We start from the raw sequence: 16,988 nt of genomic DNA, 5'->3' as shown, positions 1-16,988 counted from the left end.
GGGGTGCTCCATTTGCTGCCCATATTGGCATCAGCACCACCCTTTGCTCAAAAGCCCTAAACTGGCCTAGATCAGCATCAGTGGCTGGCTCTCCAAGCCAGCCAGTCTAACAGCAAGAGCTTGTTATAGCTCGTGTGCCCTCCTCCTGAGGGGTCCCGATCTACTTCATCTCGCAGGCCTTCCAAGAGTCTGGCCTCCAACCTCTTGCCTCCAACACATTTAAAAAATGGAGCCAAGATGCCCTCCGAACTTCTCCCTGTCCGGCTTGAAATAAACATCCACTCAGCCCCTCCTTCCTCTCAGGCCACCTCAATAACCCACGTACCCCTACCCGCACACACGTACACCCTGCATCACTGCCTCGGAGACCTGCTTCACGGGGGGACTCGAATGCGCCCCCCCATGCCTCAGCCTCGCACCACTATCCAGTCACAGTCATCCCAGTCGACCTGACCGAACTGCCCTCTCAAAGGGCCCCACACTCGCTGGGCACCGTGTCTCTGCCACTTCCCTGACACCAAAACAGGTGTCCCTCAGCTAAACACCGACACCCCCTTAGATTCTGTCCACTCCAGGCATGGGAGCCCCTCTCGGGACCCCTCAACTCTTGGCAACAACACTCCTTCAGCCCCTCCAGCCAGGCAGCGACGCCGTCTTCAGCCCCCTCCAGCCAGGCCTCGACGACCCCCAGGCCCCCAGGCTGGCCCGGACGCCCTCTCCCCCTTACCTGCGGGGGTTCAGCCCTGGCTGACAGGGGGCTGGGCAGCGCCTGGAGGAGCAGGAGCGCCATGCCACCCAGGAGCCTTCTCCTCTCCATCCCCCTCCTGCTCCTGCTCCTCCGCCACGGCGCCGCCACCTCCCTCCTCCTCCTCCCTCTCCTCCTCTTCCCTCTTCTTCCTTCTTCCCTTCTTTTCCTGTTTCACTCTCCCCTCCCGCTTCCGGCTCTGCTCCACCCCGCCGCAGCCCAAACACCCTCCCACACACGGGGCAGGTTCTCCAGTTCCAGCGCTTCGTGGGCCCCTGCCCTTCGTCCATTGACCAAAATAGCTGTCGATCAAATGGAAGTTCCGCCCCCCCATGAAGACGGAAGACCAGAGGGATCCAGCCAATGAAAAGTGGGAGGAAGCCGGGCCATCTTGAGTGCTGCATGGCGGGGTGAAGGCGTCCCACGCCACAGAGAGTGGCGGAAGTAGTCCGATGGGGGGGCGGGACCATCTGGCACCAACATTGAAAAATCTAATTCGAAAGCAGCCATCTTGAGCGTGGCGGAAGTTCTAGATTTCTACACTTTAGCAAAGAAAGGAAAGGAGTATGGTGATTCTAAAGAGTATTGGAAGAAAAGTTGTTTTAGAAGGTAACCGGGCGCTCCTTCAGAAAAAAACAACTACTAAAACTCTTTTGACGTTTTTTATTTGAAGCTCAGCCCTGGGTACCAGGGTCCCTCTTCTTGTCTCAAAGTGCCTGGGTGGTAGCTTAGGTCAATTTGAATTCTCTGAAAGGGTACCTTTACCTGAGGCACGGTTGCTGGGTGCAACTGGCCCAAGTTGCAGAAACATAATTATATTGACTCTGCCTCGGAAACAGCTCTGAAATCCTCTCCCATAGTTTCCATCCAAATTCTCATCTTCTTGCTAAATACAAATGGTCTCCCTGCTGGCCCTAGTTGCCAATTCTTCCCTCTCAGTTACTGCTGCACTCCACAGCAAGGATCCTCTACGACCCAAAACCAAATGTCATTGTCTTAAAGCTTTCCCTCTTAAAATACTTGAACTACCTATGGAATATTTAATCCGAACTACTCAATATGGTTCTCTTTTGTGCCCTGATCCCTGCCTACTTCTTAATCTCATCTTTGGCCACTACACCTTCCCACACATTCCACTTACACCAAACACTTAAAGAGGTCTCCAGGGTACTATGCTATAGTACACAATGCACATACAGTTTTCTGTTTATAACCTCCTAGTTCCCATCCCTCTCTTGTTTCTTCTTCCGGATTCTCATAACACTAACACACACTGTAGCTGATCTATATTATCTGCCTAGCTGACCTCTGCCACTAAATCTGCGCTTTTTTGTATAGCACACCATCTTTCTCCCGATTTTTTTTTTTTTTGAGAAATCCCTACAACATCCTGTACAAGGCCCAACCATGAGCCCAATAATGTTGGTAAAATAAATGAACAAATGACGACCCATGCCAGAGAAGCCAGATGCCTGTAGATGCCAATTTCCTCTCAAAATCCTGCCAAAACATTTTGCAGGTTGGCTTAGTCTAGCCCATAGCTGAGCCCAGAGGGAGTTTGTTCTTGGCTTAAATGGTGGCAAAGTGGGAAACAGGTAAGAGTGAAGAAATTGGTTCTGCCTCTTCTTGATCCTGCTTTCCTAAGTGTTACCAAAGGTGACAAGTATTTTTGCTGATCTCAAATGCCTTGGAAATTCATCCATACCACAATGAAGCTCCCTAGGGAAGAAACAAAGATTCAGTATTAGGCAAGGGCCAAATTATTTTCACAGCACAGGGTCTCAGTCCTGGCCTCAAGGTTTTGTAAGTCCTCCTTTATAAAAGCCAGGCATCATCATCATGAGGAAACCCAATAATGTCAATTCAGCAAACACAGGAGATTTTTCCCTAATTTCCCTTTCATTCTTTACCTGAGAGCTCAAACTGAGCCACTGGATGGAACAAATACTAAACCCTGCCCAATCTGGATTAGCACTTCCCACATGAAGGCGTTTGATTCACCCTAACCACCTCGCTTTCCATATTCCACAGGTGCCAACTCAAAGAAAGTAGAGAGGTCTTATGGAATGAAACTGAGATGTAGTTTGAATGAGTGCTTTTTGAAATGTCTCTAAACTGTAGCCACCACATACTTCAGATTTTTCCAAAAGAGCCACTAACTATACAGGGAGGAGGAATGCCAGGAAGTTTAAGGAGCTGGGAAGGAAAGGAGAAGTTTGTCAGTTCTTGAAAGAACATCAGTGTTGAATTGCTTCCAAGCTCTGGCTAGCTCTGGTAATGTTTTTCCTATTTGTCTTTGGAAATGGGCAAAGCTGAAGCCAGATCTCCTCTCCTAAGCAAGCTAGCTCAAAGACAGAGTTTTCTGCTCAGAAATCAGTTCAAATCAAATTGCACATGTCACAGCATGGATAAACTTCAAAAATATTATGCAAAATGAAAGAAGCCAGACACAGACTGCATGATTTCACCTACATGAAAAGTCCAGAATAGGCCAATCTAAAGAGGCAGAAAGTAGATTAGGGGTTTTGAGGAGGTGGGGGATGAAGGGAATGAAGAGAGACTGCCATTGGGTATAGAGTTTCTTCTGGGAGTAATAAAAATATTCTGGATGGAACACTGGATGGCTCAGTTGGTTAAACGTCTGCCTTCAGCTCAGGTCATGATCCCAGGGTCCTGGGACTGAGTTTGGCATCAGACTCCCTGCTCAGCAGGGCCCCTTCTTCTCCCTCTGCCTGCCACTCCCCCTGCCTGCCACTCCCCCTGCTTATGCTCTGTCTCTCTCTCTCTGACAAATAGATAAATAAATCTTTAAAAAAAAAAAAAAAAAAAAACAGTAGGGGCGCCTGGGTGGTTCAGTGGTTTAAGCCGCTGCCTTCGGCTCAGGTCATGATCTCAGGGTCCTGGATCGAGTCCCACAGTCGGCTCTCTGCTCTGCAGGGAGCCTGCTTCCCTCTCACTCTCTCTGCCTGCCTCTCTGCCTACTTATGATCTCTCTCTGTCAAATAAATAAATAAAATCTTTTAAAAAAAAACAGTAGGGGCGCCTGGGTGGCTCAGTGGGTTAAAGCCTCTGCCTTCGGCTTGGGTCATGATCTCAGGGTCCTGGGATCGAGCCCCACATTGGGCTCTCTGCTCGGCGGGGAGCCTGCTTCATCCTCTCTCTCTGCCTACTTGTGATCTCTCTCTCTCTGTCAAATAATAAAATAAAATCTTAAAAAAAAAACAGTAAAATTAAAAAAATAAAAATTTGGAACTAGTGATGATGATTACAACTTTGCGAGTATACTACAAAACACTGAATTGTACACTTTATTTTTTTTTAAGATTTTATTTATTCATTTGACAGAGAGAGAGCACAAGCTGGGGGAGTGGTAGGCAGAGGGAGAGAGAAGCAGGCTCACCGCTGAGCAGGGAGCCTGATCCCAGGACCCTGGGATGATGACCTGAGCCTCAGGTAAACACTTAACCAAACCAACTTGAGTCACCCAGGTGCTCCTGAATTGTAGACTTTAAAAAGACGAATTTATGTTATATGAACTCTATTCTAATTTTGAAAAAAATAAGGAGAAAAATTAAATTGCAGCCAGTACCTTGGCCTCAGGGAAGAGGCCCTTTTTCTTTAGAGCAGTGGTCCTTGAAGTGTGCGCCCCAGACCAACAGAAACCACATCGCTGGACAATTACTAGAAACGCACGTTCTCAGGCCCCACCCCAGACCTAAGCGTCTGCCTTGGGCTCAGGACATGATCCCAGGGTCCCGGGATCAAGCCCCATATCAAGCTCCCTGCTCAGTGAGCCTGCTTCTCCCTCTTCCTCTGCCTGCTGCTCCTTCTGCTGTACTCTCTTTCTCTGTCAAATAAATAAAATCTTTAAAAAAAAAAACCTATACATTATTCAGTGCTCATCATGGTAAGTGTACTCTTAATCCCCTTCATCCGATTCACCTATCCTATCACCCACTTCCTCTCCGGTAACCATAGTTAAGAATCTGTTTGGGGTTTTTTTGAAGATTTTATTTATTTATTTGTCAGAGTGAGGAACAGAGAGAGAACACAAGCATGGGGAGCAGAAGGCAGAGGGAGAAGCAGGCTCCCCGCTGAGCAAAGAGCCTGATGTGGGACTCAATTATAGGATCCCAGGACCATGACCTGAGCTGAAGGCAGACGCCTAACTGACTGAGCCATCCAGGCATCCCCCCCACTTTTTTTTTTTTTGGTTTGTCTTTTTTTGTTCTTTGTTGATTTTGGTTCTTCAATTCCTCATATGAGTGAAATCATATGATATTTCTTTCTCTGACTGCATTCCCATAAACAGTGCAGGAGGATTCCTTTTTTGGTACATGCTCACCAAGACGTTTTTCTCGCGTTTTTTATTTTAGCCATTCTAACAGGTTTGAGGTATGATCTCATTGTGGTTTTGATTTGCATTTCCCTGATGATAAATGATGTTGGGCAACTTTTCATGTGTCTGTTGGCCATCTGCATGTCTTCTTTGGAGAAATGTCTGTTCATGTCTTCTGCCCATTTCTTAAATTTTATTTTTTGTGAATCTCCACACCCAATGTGGGGCTTGAACTCACAACCCCAAGATAAAGATCTACATGCTCTACCGACAGAACCAGCCAGTGCCCTTTTTCTGTCCATCTTCCAATTGGATTATTTGCTTTTTTGTGTGTTGAGTTATAAGTTCTTTATGTATTTTGGATAGCAGCCCTTTATCAGATGTCATTTGCAAATATCTTCTCATTCAGTAGCTTGTCTTTTAGCTTTGTTGTCTCTTTGGCTGTGCAGAAGCTTTTTATTTTGATGTAGTACCAATAGTTTATTTTTGCTTTTGTTTCCCTTGCCTCAGGAGACATAACTAGACCCATAATCTGTGTTTTAACAACTCATCCACATGACTCTGACACATCCTAAAAAACCACTGCTCCAAAGTAAAGGAAACTTTTTGTGTAAAGGGCCAGGAAGCAAATATTTTGTTTTGCATGCCACATACATGGGAGTCTCTATCACATATTCTTGTTTGTTTGTTTGTTTTTACCCTTTAACAATATAAAGCATTCTTAGTTCCCAGGCACACAAAAATGGGTAGCAGGTGGATTTGGACCCTTGAGCTATGGTTTGTCAACTCCTGCTCTGAAGCAACACAGTTCCCATTCTGGAGTGTCCAGTAAAGACAGGTGGATTTTTCCTCTGTAGTAAGGGAAATCGACAATGGCCTCCAGGCCTCAGACAGGTTCCCCTTATCGTTGCGGTAACCTCTTCCATCCCAAGGCCAAAGCAAGACCAGATCCTGCTTTTCATCCAGGCTTTATTAACTCAGTCTGCAAACAGTTCACTGTGCTCTTTCAAGAAATTTGATTCACAGTGTTATCATTTGAATAGTCAGTAAATTCTACCAAACATAACTCAATACAAACATTGATCCCAAGTAAGCCACAGTGGTCTCCCATGACCACCGCTACCCGAGCCTGAAAAATCACCTAGAGGAGCCCAGATGGGAAAGGCAAGTGGCTACACTTTGCTGTGTGTCCTTTAAGGCTCTTTGGTCCTGGCTGATTAGTTCTCAGAGGTATCCAGATAAAACGCCCCTTTCCTATTCGGTACACACCAGTCTTTGGTGTTTAACCCAACGGGCTGAGGAAGGGAGGCAGCTGGGGAAATATACTCATTAAAATGTGTTATTAATAACAACATACATAGTTTTTAAACACAGTTAGGATTTATCTTTTAAACAGATGTAAAACCAGACATGATTTTTTTTTATATATTTTATTTATTTTATTTGACAGAGAAAGAGGTCACAAGTAGGCAGAGAGGCAGGCAGAGAGAGAGGGAGAAACAGGCTCCCCACTGAGCAGAGAGCCCGATGTGAGGCTCGATCCCAGGACCCTGAGATCATGACCTGAGCCGAAGGCAGAGGCTTAAACCACTGAGCCACCCAGGCGCCCCCAAACCAGACATGATTTTAGCACAGGAGAACAAAGTCAGTGTCATGGGGCTTAGAGAACTACGAAACTTTGTTGCCTTGTGCAGTGGCCTTTTTTTTTTTAGCCCTAAGAACTCCTGGGTACTTGGTCAACCTAAGTTTAGCAGCATTCCCAAAGACACTTTCTGACAAGAGGGCACTGGGGAGGAGAATGGGGAAGAATGAAGAAGAGCCCCAAGGTGACAACAGACTTCTTCCCTCCCCCTTTCTCAGTTGGCTAGAACTACAGGGGCAAAAGTTTCCATAGCGTGAGACAAGATGAGGAGGAAGGGAAGAAGAAACAGGTGGGAGCTTCCCTTTGCCCCAGGGACTCTTCCCCAGTCCTGGCCGGAACTAGAATCCCAATGGTTTCTCCCCATGCCCCAAATTTTTCCAAATGGTTTGCTTGAGTATCTCCCCCAGGTTCCAGCAACTTCTCCCTCAGGGAATCTCAGCTCCTGGTCTCCAGAGGATGGTAGTTGAGGGTGGGGGGTAGCAGAGAGAAGACTTGGTCTTTGCTCCCCTTGTTCACTTTTATTCCCTGGAGTAATAACCGAGGTGCCTGGGTGAAAACAGGAGGCTCCCCACCCCACCCCCAAATCCACCCTGACCTTTAGGCCCTGTTGGCAGAGCAATGAGGACACAGGTGTACAAGGCCGCTAAGGAAGGAGTGGTGAATATCAGTACAGACTGATCCTTGCTGGGATGGGGCATTTAGAGGCCCTTATTGAAGTAGACGTAAGGCACAAGTTCTCCATACTTGGCCTTGATGGTGTCTTGGAGTTCTGGTTCCAGATAAGAAACTGACAATTCACTGAGAAGAGAAAAGAAGGGGATTATGACAAGCGGCAAATTACTGTCAGATAAAATCCAACTCAAATCCCACCTCCAAGAAGCACTTTCTGATCTTTCCATCAGAACAAAGGGCTTCTGTACAACACAATGTGTTGTTTTTACTTCTACTCAGGCCTGACTTCATTCTCCCTGGTGCTAAGTTTCCATCTTCTCTGTAGGATTGTAAGCCACAGTGCTTGGAACACAGGAGATGTCTGCAGATGACACTGAAACATGAAGACGAAAGCAGGGGAACCTGGCCTCTTCTCGGTGTACATCCAAGCTACACCTAGTCTCCCGGAGCTCATCCTCCCCACTCCCCTAGTCTGATGCTTTGTTTCCCTTTTCCACCATCGCTTCGCACATCCCTTCCCTGCCAGGCCATACGAGGGAAGTAGAGCGGTCCAAGTCATCCATCCCCAGGCAAACACAAGCCAGAATAAGTAACTAACCAACTGGGACAGAAAGTCTCTTGTTGCTCCCCCACTTCTCTCCAGGGTGGCCCTTACTCCACTGGGAGGGAGCAACTCATCCCTCTGCCCCTTAGAGTTCTGTTCTGGTTTACCATCCCCCAGGGTTAAGAGGCTCAGAGTTTAGGCTGATAGGCACTGTCCTTGGACAACTGCTGCTCTTCCTGCCCCTCTTTGTCTCCTGCAGCAGGCAGGTCAGGAAGAGCAGGGACAGGGCATTCGGTAAAGTGAGGAACAGAGAACTCTTACCATTTCTGTGGGAAGAGCCCACAAGCCACTGGCACCATGAAGATGAGGCTGGAAGGAAGGAGAAACAAATGTGAGGGGCATCTCCCCACAGGCCTGTTCACACCCCGTCTCTGAGCCCCGCAAAGGAAGCAGGGAGATGCCTTCCCCGCTGCCCCCTGGCTCCCCTCCCTGCTACTCTCCTCCTGGTCTCCAGGGCAGGATACTCATTCCAGCATGGCATGAAATTGGCTCCCTTCCACCTCCCACCCCTCACCCCCCATCCACCCGTCCTTCAAGCAGGTGAAGGTAACGAAGGCAATGGCAGTGCAAGCAGCGGCCCTGAAGGCCACAAGCACCGAGGAGGAAGGGTATGAAAGCCAAGGGCTGGTGCCCACGGCCACAAGCCCTAGGTTGGTAGACAACAGAACATGGCAGTTTCTCCAACCTCACTGCAAACACGAGCAACTCGGGGGGCTTATTAAAAAGCGACGCTGATGCAGGAGGCCTGAGGAAGGGCTGGAGAGGATTTCTAAGGTCCTTGGGTGCTTCAGGGCCGGGGCACTGTCTTACAGCACGTGGGACTCCGACCGACTAGGGTTCGGATCCCAGCTTGGCTACTCACTCGCTCTGCAATCCCGGGCGAGTTAGCCCTGAGCCAGGAGAGGGAGGACAGGGGGGGTCTACTCTGCAGGGCTGTCGCCAAGCTCAGAGGAAATGACCCGGGGATGGTGCTCAGCTCCGGGGAACCACTCACGCAGTGGAGACTCAGTTGGCAGAAGGTAGCGTGGCGCGGGAGACTGCCGGGGACTTGACCCGAACTCCAGCAATTATGAGCTACAGAGCCTCAGGTTCTTCATTTGTAAAAGGAGATGATGACAGGACCAAGACCTCCGAGGCTGAGGGGCTTATGTGAAATGATAGACGTGGAGCATGAGCACAGTGGAGACACACAGGACACACTCCACATGTGTTGGTGGTTACTCTTGTCATTAATTAGCCCCGTGGCCTTGTAAAGTGTGCCTGATGCTAGGATGTGGCCAGCCGCTGGCTGGAGCATGCTGCCGTGACTTGTGGTGTTTTCCTTTTGTGCGAGGTTGGGATGCTTGACAGCCCCAGCTGCCCCCTCTTTTTTTTATGTCTGGGCGTATTTATTTGTTTACTTAATTTATATTGAGATATCGTGGCCGGACAGCATCGTGGGCAGGCAAGATGCCTGGCCCACTGATCTGATACATTGATATCAATGTGACTATCGGGCCATCGGCTAACATGAATGTCACTGTCACAGTTATCATGTCTTTCTTTATTGCTATTTTTAAAAACTCTTTATTTTTAAGTAATCTCTACACCCAATGCAGGGCTCAAATTCGCAGCCCTGAGATCAAGAGTCACACACCCTCCTGATTGAGGCAGCCGGGTGCCCCTAGAATTTTTATGGTGGGGCTGTATCGTGGTTTTCACCTCTTCTTGGGTCTGAAGATCAGAGGCCACACTGGGACAGGAGGGTACCCAAGCACCCTGCTCTCCACATGGCTCTGGGCATAGCGCCTAGCCAGCCTGATGCCCTCAATAAAGATGGGGCAAGAACTCTCCGGATGGCCCATGGGTGTTCCGAGCTCAGGCACTATGGAAGTGAGAGAAAAGAGTACGTGTTCCCCAACATAGGCAACACAAGAAGATAGGTCTTAGGTGCCCCAGCTATCACAGAACCCAAACCCAGAAAACATGTTACTCACAAGCAGCCAGACAGCAAAACTTGCAATGGGGCGTGCAGGACCTTGACTTTCTGCACAAAATTGAAGGAAAGACAACATGAGTCTTAGAGATCTTAACATGAACCCCATGCCTGCCCTACCCCTGATCGGCCAGCTAGAAACCCACAGGCACAAAGCTCCTAGCCGTGAAGCAGAGGAGGAGGGGGCTCTTCTTCCTTTCTGCAGACAAGGCCACACAAGCGGCCATGACCTCTAAAGCAGGCAGCTGGTGGGGACCGGCACTGGCCCTATTTGAGCGAGATGAAGGCCCGTAGCTAGAGGGAAGGACAAGGATCAGAAGCTCTGAAGTGTAGGTATGGCTGGGGGGCTCCAGGCAAGGCAGATGCAAAAGAGGACCCCACTCACCTTCATGAAATGCAGCTTTTCCAGCCTTTCCATGATGACCGGCAGCAAGACTGCAAGAGACCAGGGAGAAGCCAGAAGGGCTGTCAGACTCTTCCCAAGATCCCTCTCCAAAATCAGACCAGCGACCCACCTCCCCTGAAGTTCCAGAACGTACTTTTGGAATGGAAGACTGGAAGACTGTGTAGACATGGCCACCCCCAGGCTAGCCCCCAAGTGCTGGCAGAAGGGTGCTTTCCAGACTTTTCCACCTGCACACCTATAATAGGACATGAGCTGCAGGCCCAAAGTGTCCTTCTCAAAATTCAAAGCTTTGAAGGCTCATGCAAACAAATCTCGTACCCTACTTGGTAACATACCCCTGCTAGGAGCAAAACTACGGCAGAGGATTTCTTTACCACTCCCTGGTACCCTGCACTGTGTCCAGCACAGTGAAGGGACTTAAGGTGTATTTGTGGAATGAAAAGAGCGTTCTTCGCCAGGTCTCTGATTAACTGATGTTCCTAGAACTGCAGTGTGGTTCTCCCATGGGTTTCGGCATTTAGCACTACGTAGATGTAAGCTGTGTAACATGTGGATCTGGTACCTTTATATATTGTAATAGCACTACCCCTGTAGCATTAGCTCCAATCTCTATCACATCACGGAATTATCATTTTTGTATTGCAGTAGGAAAAGCCAGTTTGAGAAGCATGGCCATAGAGGCTGGGGCCCCACCAGCCACAAAAGCTAAGCATGGCTGAGGCCTCCATCATGTGTTCCCCAGTCCTCCAAGGAGGGTAGGGTTTCTCTATCTTACTCATGCCAGGGGCTGCCATGGTGATCCGAGAAACAACCACTTGGGTGATGCCTATGGCCGCAGCTCTCTGAGGGCAGAAAAGAGTAAGTTGTCAGGAATGACCTTATCCTGTAGCCATGGGCTGTATCAGAGGGTGAGGCCAAGGGTCAGGGTCAAGTCTGAAATGGTAAAGGGGAAGGGATGGACCCACCAGGGGCTGGGTCCTGACCCAACCCTCTCTCACCTAGCTAGACCTTTATGGCTTCAGGACCAGAAATGATGGAGAAAAGACATGACAAGCCTGTTCTGAACAAGAAATATAAGGAAATCAAGGAGAATGAGAATGGAATCAGGGAGATCCTGTGACAGAACCCAGGCCTGCTCTGACTACTGAGAACAGGACAGGGTAGAAGACAGAATTCCCTCCTCCCACCCCAAAGGGATGCCTCTGCTCACCCGGGAATGACCGATCTCATTGTGATTCCTGTCCTTCACGCAGATCCCCTGGATGAGTTCCCTAAACACAGACAGGAGTTGTGGACTTGGGAAAAGGGTGCTGGAGGCCTGCCACCAATGGGACACAGCAGGGGACCAAGGCCAAAGCACTCAAGCTCTGGGAAGCCAGCCCCTGCAGCCTGGTCCTTTGATCTTTCATATGCATTCCAGAGAGTGGTATCTCAGAAGTGACCTAGGGCCGTGGCTAAGAGAGGTAGGCCTGGGCTCAGATGGCCTAGGTCAAATCCTGAAACAGCAGAGTAAGTTTCTGAACTTGAGCAAGTTTCCAGATCCTTCTGAAGACTCAGTTATCCTCATCCGCAAAATGGGGCTAATCGTGGCACCCACTGCAGAGGACTGGTGAGGATTAAAGGGGACATTGCCTACAGAGTGCCTAGTCCAGCACCTGACAGAGTGACTGCTCTACAAACACTAGCTGTGCTGACTTATTCTCAGGCCAGCTCCTGACAGCACTCATCCCCAGGCCAGGCAGGTGGCTGGGGCTCCTTCGTTTGTTGGGAAGGAGCCCCTGGATGGGAGGGAAAGAGGAGAGGAACGTGTACGCCTGACTATTCTGGGATTGTGCTCTTTCTGCAACAGCTGTTGTGACAGTGCCCATTTGCTGGCAGTCCCAAAAAACGTGGCTCGTATACATGGGTGATGGTGATGACCGCGATAACGATGACCAGAGCATTAACAGCGTACACTTAGGCGGCACGTGATACCTTCCAGGCGCTATCAGGGAGAGCCTGAGTATACTACATCATTAGTCGGACAACAGAGGAATAGCCATGCTTTCTCTCACCAAAAAAACAAGCCTTGCAAGACACACGGGTTTCTCCTTTTACCTTTCTTGCTGCGAAGCTTAGAGCCGGGTGCCTGGAAAACATCTATCTACTCTTCTGGCTTCTTTCAAAGCTTCTTGGCTTTGTTCTATCTTTGGACACCTCGCTCTGCTACACTTCTTTCTGTAAGCCAGCCCCAGGGCTTTGGAAGTAGGGAGAGTTCACAACTGAAATCCAGTTGAAGTTGAAAGGACATGATCTCGGATGAACCCCCACAGGTCTACCCTACTCCCCGCCATCCCACACCATCCAAACAATGACTCCCACAACACTCATCACAGATTAAACTTAAGTCAGCTGTCACTCCCTCGGCCATCACCCTCGGAGCAGCCTATCCTTTGGGACCCTGCAGAGGTATAGCCCAGGAGCCCTCCCCATACCCACCTCGGTCCCCCAAAGCCACCCACTGCCTTGGTTTCCTGCCCTTGCCCTGCTACCCTGTGGTTTGTACGGAGGAAATGGGATCCCCATACTCACTGCTGTCGCATCATTGGGATGTTGACACAGTTAGCAGCAGCCACAGCGGCGAAGGGCACCCAGCGGCCCACTAGGGGTGGAGCTCTCTGTTGGGGGAAGGGAGCAACAGGGCTCATACCGGAAGATGGGAGGGGAGGGAGCTTAAGGACTACAAAATAAATCAGAGCTCTGTACTGCTACATCGATCCAGACACTTGGTCTAGGAACCCAGGTTCCCTCAAAGACCCGAGAAAGACTAACCTGGGGATACCTCTGCTACATTACCCCCTAGTGGGCTGGGTTCTAGCCATACCGGACTCACTCAGACAAGGGCAACAGCGCCAGGCCTGGGGGATGTTTTCCCTAGGACTTTGCTGCCCCCTAGCGGCCACCATGCCCCCCAGCAGCCCCAGACAGTACCTTGGTCAACATGTTCATGCCCACAGCAGTGGCCACGGCAGTGGTTGTGGCTGTGATGTAGGAAAGGGCCATCTGCCTAGTGGAGGAGAGACACGCTTGAGAGTGGGGAGCCCTGCCGGCTGAGGGCAAGACATTGGCGTGACTGAGAAAGTCTGGAAATGAGGCTTCTTGCCTGAAACGTGACCTGTCTCATCTTGTGACCTTCCCCATCCTCAACACATGCACTGTTCCAGTCCCCTGGGCCTCCTTTCGGTACTTTTAACACCCCGAACTCTTTTCTGCTTCAGAACCTTCGCTTGCTGCTGCTCCCTATCTGGGGAATTCTTCCGTAGGCTAAATCCTTATCCTTCAGAAGTCAGCCGAAATATGGGCTCCACAGAAAAGACTTCCGCAAACAGCCCATCCATACAGATGCCCCTCTGCTGTTTGCTATCTTGTCACCTGTTTGTCTCCTTAAGGGCAGCAGTCACAACCTAAAATTGCTGTATTTGTTTGCTTAAAAGACCCTAGATTCCATAAGAACAAGGACCCTGGAACCATGCCTGGCACTTAAAACCTACTCAAGAAATAGATGAGGGGGTGTCCAGGTGGCTCAGTGGGTTAAGCATCTGCCTTTGGCTCAGGTCCTGATCTCAGGGTCCTGGGACTGAGTCCTGAATCTGGCTCTCTGCTCAGCAGGGGGCCTGCTTCTCCCTCTCCCTCTGCCCACCACTCTGCTCATGTTCTTTCTCTCTCAATACACAAATAAATAAAATCTTAGGGGGAAAAAAAAGAACTATTTGAGAATGAAGGAAGGAATAAACTTTGAATCGGTCTAGGAAGATACTCTCCTAGTCAGTCTCAGAAAATACTTGCAAACCCTAAAATGGGGGACTTGGTCACCAGCCCCGTACAAGCCTCACCCAGAGAAGACAGCCCAAGAACCCTTTAGAAGGGCTGTTCTCCTGAAGACAAGAGGACAGCCACCTGCTCCAGACCCACATGGACAGCCTGGGGTTCAGGTCTCCTACCTGAGGGACGTGGGGGAAGCTGCATTCCTGTTGGTATAGTTGACTAAGGCATTGAAGGACTGGTTCACCCACTGCCAGAAGATCACCGCCGGCATCGTCCTGCCGTAAGGGAGGCCCAGAGAGGCAAAGAAGAATCCAATGGAAGGGAGGGCTTGGTGCACACCAGCAAACCAGACAGCCTGCTGTTCCCCAAACTGCTCCCATGCTGTTTCATGCATCAGGGACTTTGCACAGGTTGGGCCCTCTGCCTAGAACATCTACACACACACCCCCATTCCATCCATGGCTAAATCCTGCTCTGTTGAGAGGTCACTGCTTCTTCGGGAACCTTCCTGACCCTTCTCCTGCCCTTCCTGGAACAGTGAGTCATTCTATGCTCCCTGCTCTCACAATCCCATACTCTCCCTCTGATCTACCACTTAGCAAGCTGAACTATAACTGTTTACTTGTTGGTCTGCTCAACAAAACTGAAAGTTCCTTGAGGGGAGGAGCTGAGTCTTAATATTCCCCACACCTGGCCCAAGACCTGGCTCACTAACTAGACAAATGGATGCATGGGGGAGGGGACCAGAGGGTGGAGAGGAAGAGGGAGGAGTAAAATTTCCAGCAGCTGCAGAGAAAGTTTGTTCTCTCCCCACTGGGCTGAAAGGGTCTTCCTATTTTAGGGGGGCGGGGGGCGGGGGTCATCTTCCTGTATTTTTTACTGAGACATTACATTATAAAAATACATTAGAGGGGTGCCTGGGTGGCTCAGTCGTTAAGCGTCTGCCTTTGGCTCAGGTCATGATCCTGGAGTCCTTGTGATCAAGCCCCACATCGGGCTCCCTGCTCAGCAGGAAGCCTGCTTCTTCCTCTCCCACTCCCCCTGCTGGTGTTCCCTCTCTCACTGTGTCTCTCTCTGTCAAATAAATAAATCAAATCTTGTAAAAAAATAAATAAATAAACAAGCACTAGAGGCACCTGACCAGCTCAGTCGGTTAAGTGTCTGACTCTTGATTTTGGCTCGGGTCATTAACTCAGGGTCATGAGATCGAGCCCCCAACTCGGGCTCTGCACTGGGTATGGAGCCTGCTTGGGATTTTCTCTCTGCCTTTCCCTCTGCCTCTCCCTACTACCATGGCCCCCTGACCCACTCATGTACTTTCTCTCTCTCTGCAAAAAATAAAATAAATAGATTTAAAAATAAAAATACAGGGGCGCCTGGGTGGCTCAGTGGGTTAAAGCCTCTGCCTTCGGCTCTGGTCATGATCTCAGGGTCCTGGGATCGAGCCCCGCATCGGGCTCTCTGCTCAGCGAGGAGCCTGCTTCCTCCTCTCTGCCTACTTGTAATCTCTGTCTGTCAAATGAATAAATAAAATCTTTTAAAAAAATAAAAAATAAAAATAAATTAAAATTTCATTATTGAATAAGTGCTTTCTAAAGAGGGAATTAGGATGGCTTATTCATTGAGCATTCTGGAGACAACCGCCTCAGCTAACATCCAGGCACCCATGTTTCCCGGCTGTGTGAACTTGGGACAGGTTACATAACCACTCTGGACCCTCAGTTCTTCACTTATAAAGTTGAGATGACAGTAGTACTTCTCTGTGGGGCTGATGAGATTAAACGAGGTAATCCACGGAAAGAATGGACCACAGTGCCTGGTGTTCGGTAAGGGGTCAGCAGAGATGGCTATTACTATCCTCACCACAGGGCTCCCTGCCTGGCAGACCCCAGTGGCCACACTGCCCGCTGCGTTACTCCCAGGCTCTCTCTACCTGTAGAACTGAAGCATGAAGCCCGTGATCATCATGCCGCCGGGGACCTGGAAGGACATCCGGCCAATGACGTTCATCTTCTCCCCGGTGTCAGGGTGGAAGGCAGAGTCGTACAGCTTCTTGGCGTACAGCAGCTGCTCCACTTGAGTGCCTGGGGGCACGACCCCCATTCTGCCCCACACGGACAACAGAGTTACAGCCCAGGCCCCTTGCCCCCAAGTCACTCTGCCGCCTCCTGCCTGAGAGCTCTGTCCATTCCCCCATATTCGGTTTCCACCTCCTCCCCACGGGATCCACCCGTGTGGCTGCAGGGCCTCGAGTCCCTTCCGCTCACTGCTCACCTGCTCTTCTCCACCATCACCTTGGCCCAGTCCAACTCCTGCTCTGGTACCAGGACAGTGCGTGGGTCTGTGATATTGAAGAAGTGTTTCACCCGTCCCAGGAAAGTGCATTGGTCCCAGCGGGGTTCATCGATGTTAAAGCCAGACAGATCAGCCTCCATCTCACTCACACACAAAACTGTGGACTTAAGAACAGAGGGAAAATGAGGTTGTGCCCCCGAGTCCCTGAGCTCCTCTCTCGGTTACAGAAGGCCTGCTTTCACCAGCGACTCACAGCATTTGACCAGGCTCGGGAAGGTCCCGGTGAATGGGCAGCGGACTGAACAACCAGAGACCAACATGGGTTTCCCGAGCGGCTGCTGGCAGTCAGCCTTGTGCTTGCTCATGCCGGGGAAGACCCTGGAAACAGGGACAACACGGTGCCTGTCCTTGGGTTGCTGAGTGCAATAGCAGAAGAGCCCGGCCAAGGAACAGAAGATAATATACACAGCAACAGTAAGTACAGGAAATGAGAGAAAGCAGAGATG

General features: G+C 49.9%; 2 protein-coding genes across 6 annotated transcripts in view; both read right to left on the bottom strand.

Annotated features, from left to right (window-relative positions):
• Positions 1 to 874, bottom strand: part of WBP1L (WW domain binding protein 1 like) — a 59,416-nt gene extending 58,542 nt beyond the window's left edge. Inside the window, exon 1 of the mRNA XM_046027016.1 lies at positions 728 to 874. Within this exon, the coding sequence (XP_045882972.1) occupies positions 728 to 817 (90 nt within the window). The 5' untranslated portion in view covers positions 818 to 874. The remainder of the gene's footprint in view (positions 1 to 727) is intronic.
• Positions 875 to 7,242: 6,368 nt separating this feature from the next.
• Positions 7,243 to 16,988, bottom strand: part of SFXN2 (sideroflexin 2) — a 61,994-nt gene continuing 52,248 nt past the window's right edge. For 3 of the 5 annotated variants that reach the window (XM_046027107.1, XM_046027106.1, XM_046027105.1), the window contains exons 2-12: positions 16,462 to 16,646; positions 16,121 to 16,291; positions 14,364 to 14,462; positions 13,354 to 13,429; positions 12,955 to 13,040; positions 11,594 to 11,654; positions 11,159 to 11,225; positions 10,363 to 10,412; positions 9,979 to 10,028; positions 8,264 to 8,311; positions 7,243 to 7,524 (exon numbers count right to left, since the gene is read on the bottom strand). In XM_046027107.1, coding sequence (XP_045883063.1) covers positions 7,425 to 7,524; positions 8,264 to 8,311; positions 9,979 to 10,028; positions 10,363 to 10,412; positions 11,159 to 11,225; positions 11,594 to 11,654; positions 12,955 to 13,040; positions 13,354 to 13,429; positions 14,364 to 14,462; positions 16,121 to 16,291; positions 16,462 to 16,622 — 969 coding nt within the window. In that variant the 5' untranslated portion in view covers positions 16,623 to 16,646 and the 3' untranslated portion in view covers positions 7,243 to 7,424. Of the gene's footprint in view, positions 7,525 to 8,263; positions 8,312 to 8,996; positions 9,147 to 9,978; positions 10,029 to 10,065; positions 10,272 to 10,362; positions 10,413 to 11,158; positions 11,226 to 11,593; positions 11,655 to 12,954; positions 13,041 to 13,353; positions 13,430 to 14,363; positions 14,463 to 16,120; positions 16,292 to 16,461; positions 16,647 to 16,988 lie in introns of those variants that run through there. The other 2 variants (XR_006821230.1, XM_046027108.1) reach the window with 2 other exon arrangements.

This window comes from Meles meles, chromosome 13 (assembly GCF_922984935.1).
Source record: "Meles meles chromosome 13, mMelMel3.1 paternal haplotype, whole genome shotgun sequence".
Classification (NCBI taxonomy): domain Eukaryota; kingdom Metazoa; phylum Chordata; class Mammalia; order Carnivora; family Mustelidae; genus Meles; species Meles meles.
The sequence above is the reverse complement of the archived record's forward strand: the minus strand, read 5'-3'. Positions and strand labels throughout refer to the sequence as shown.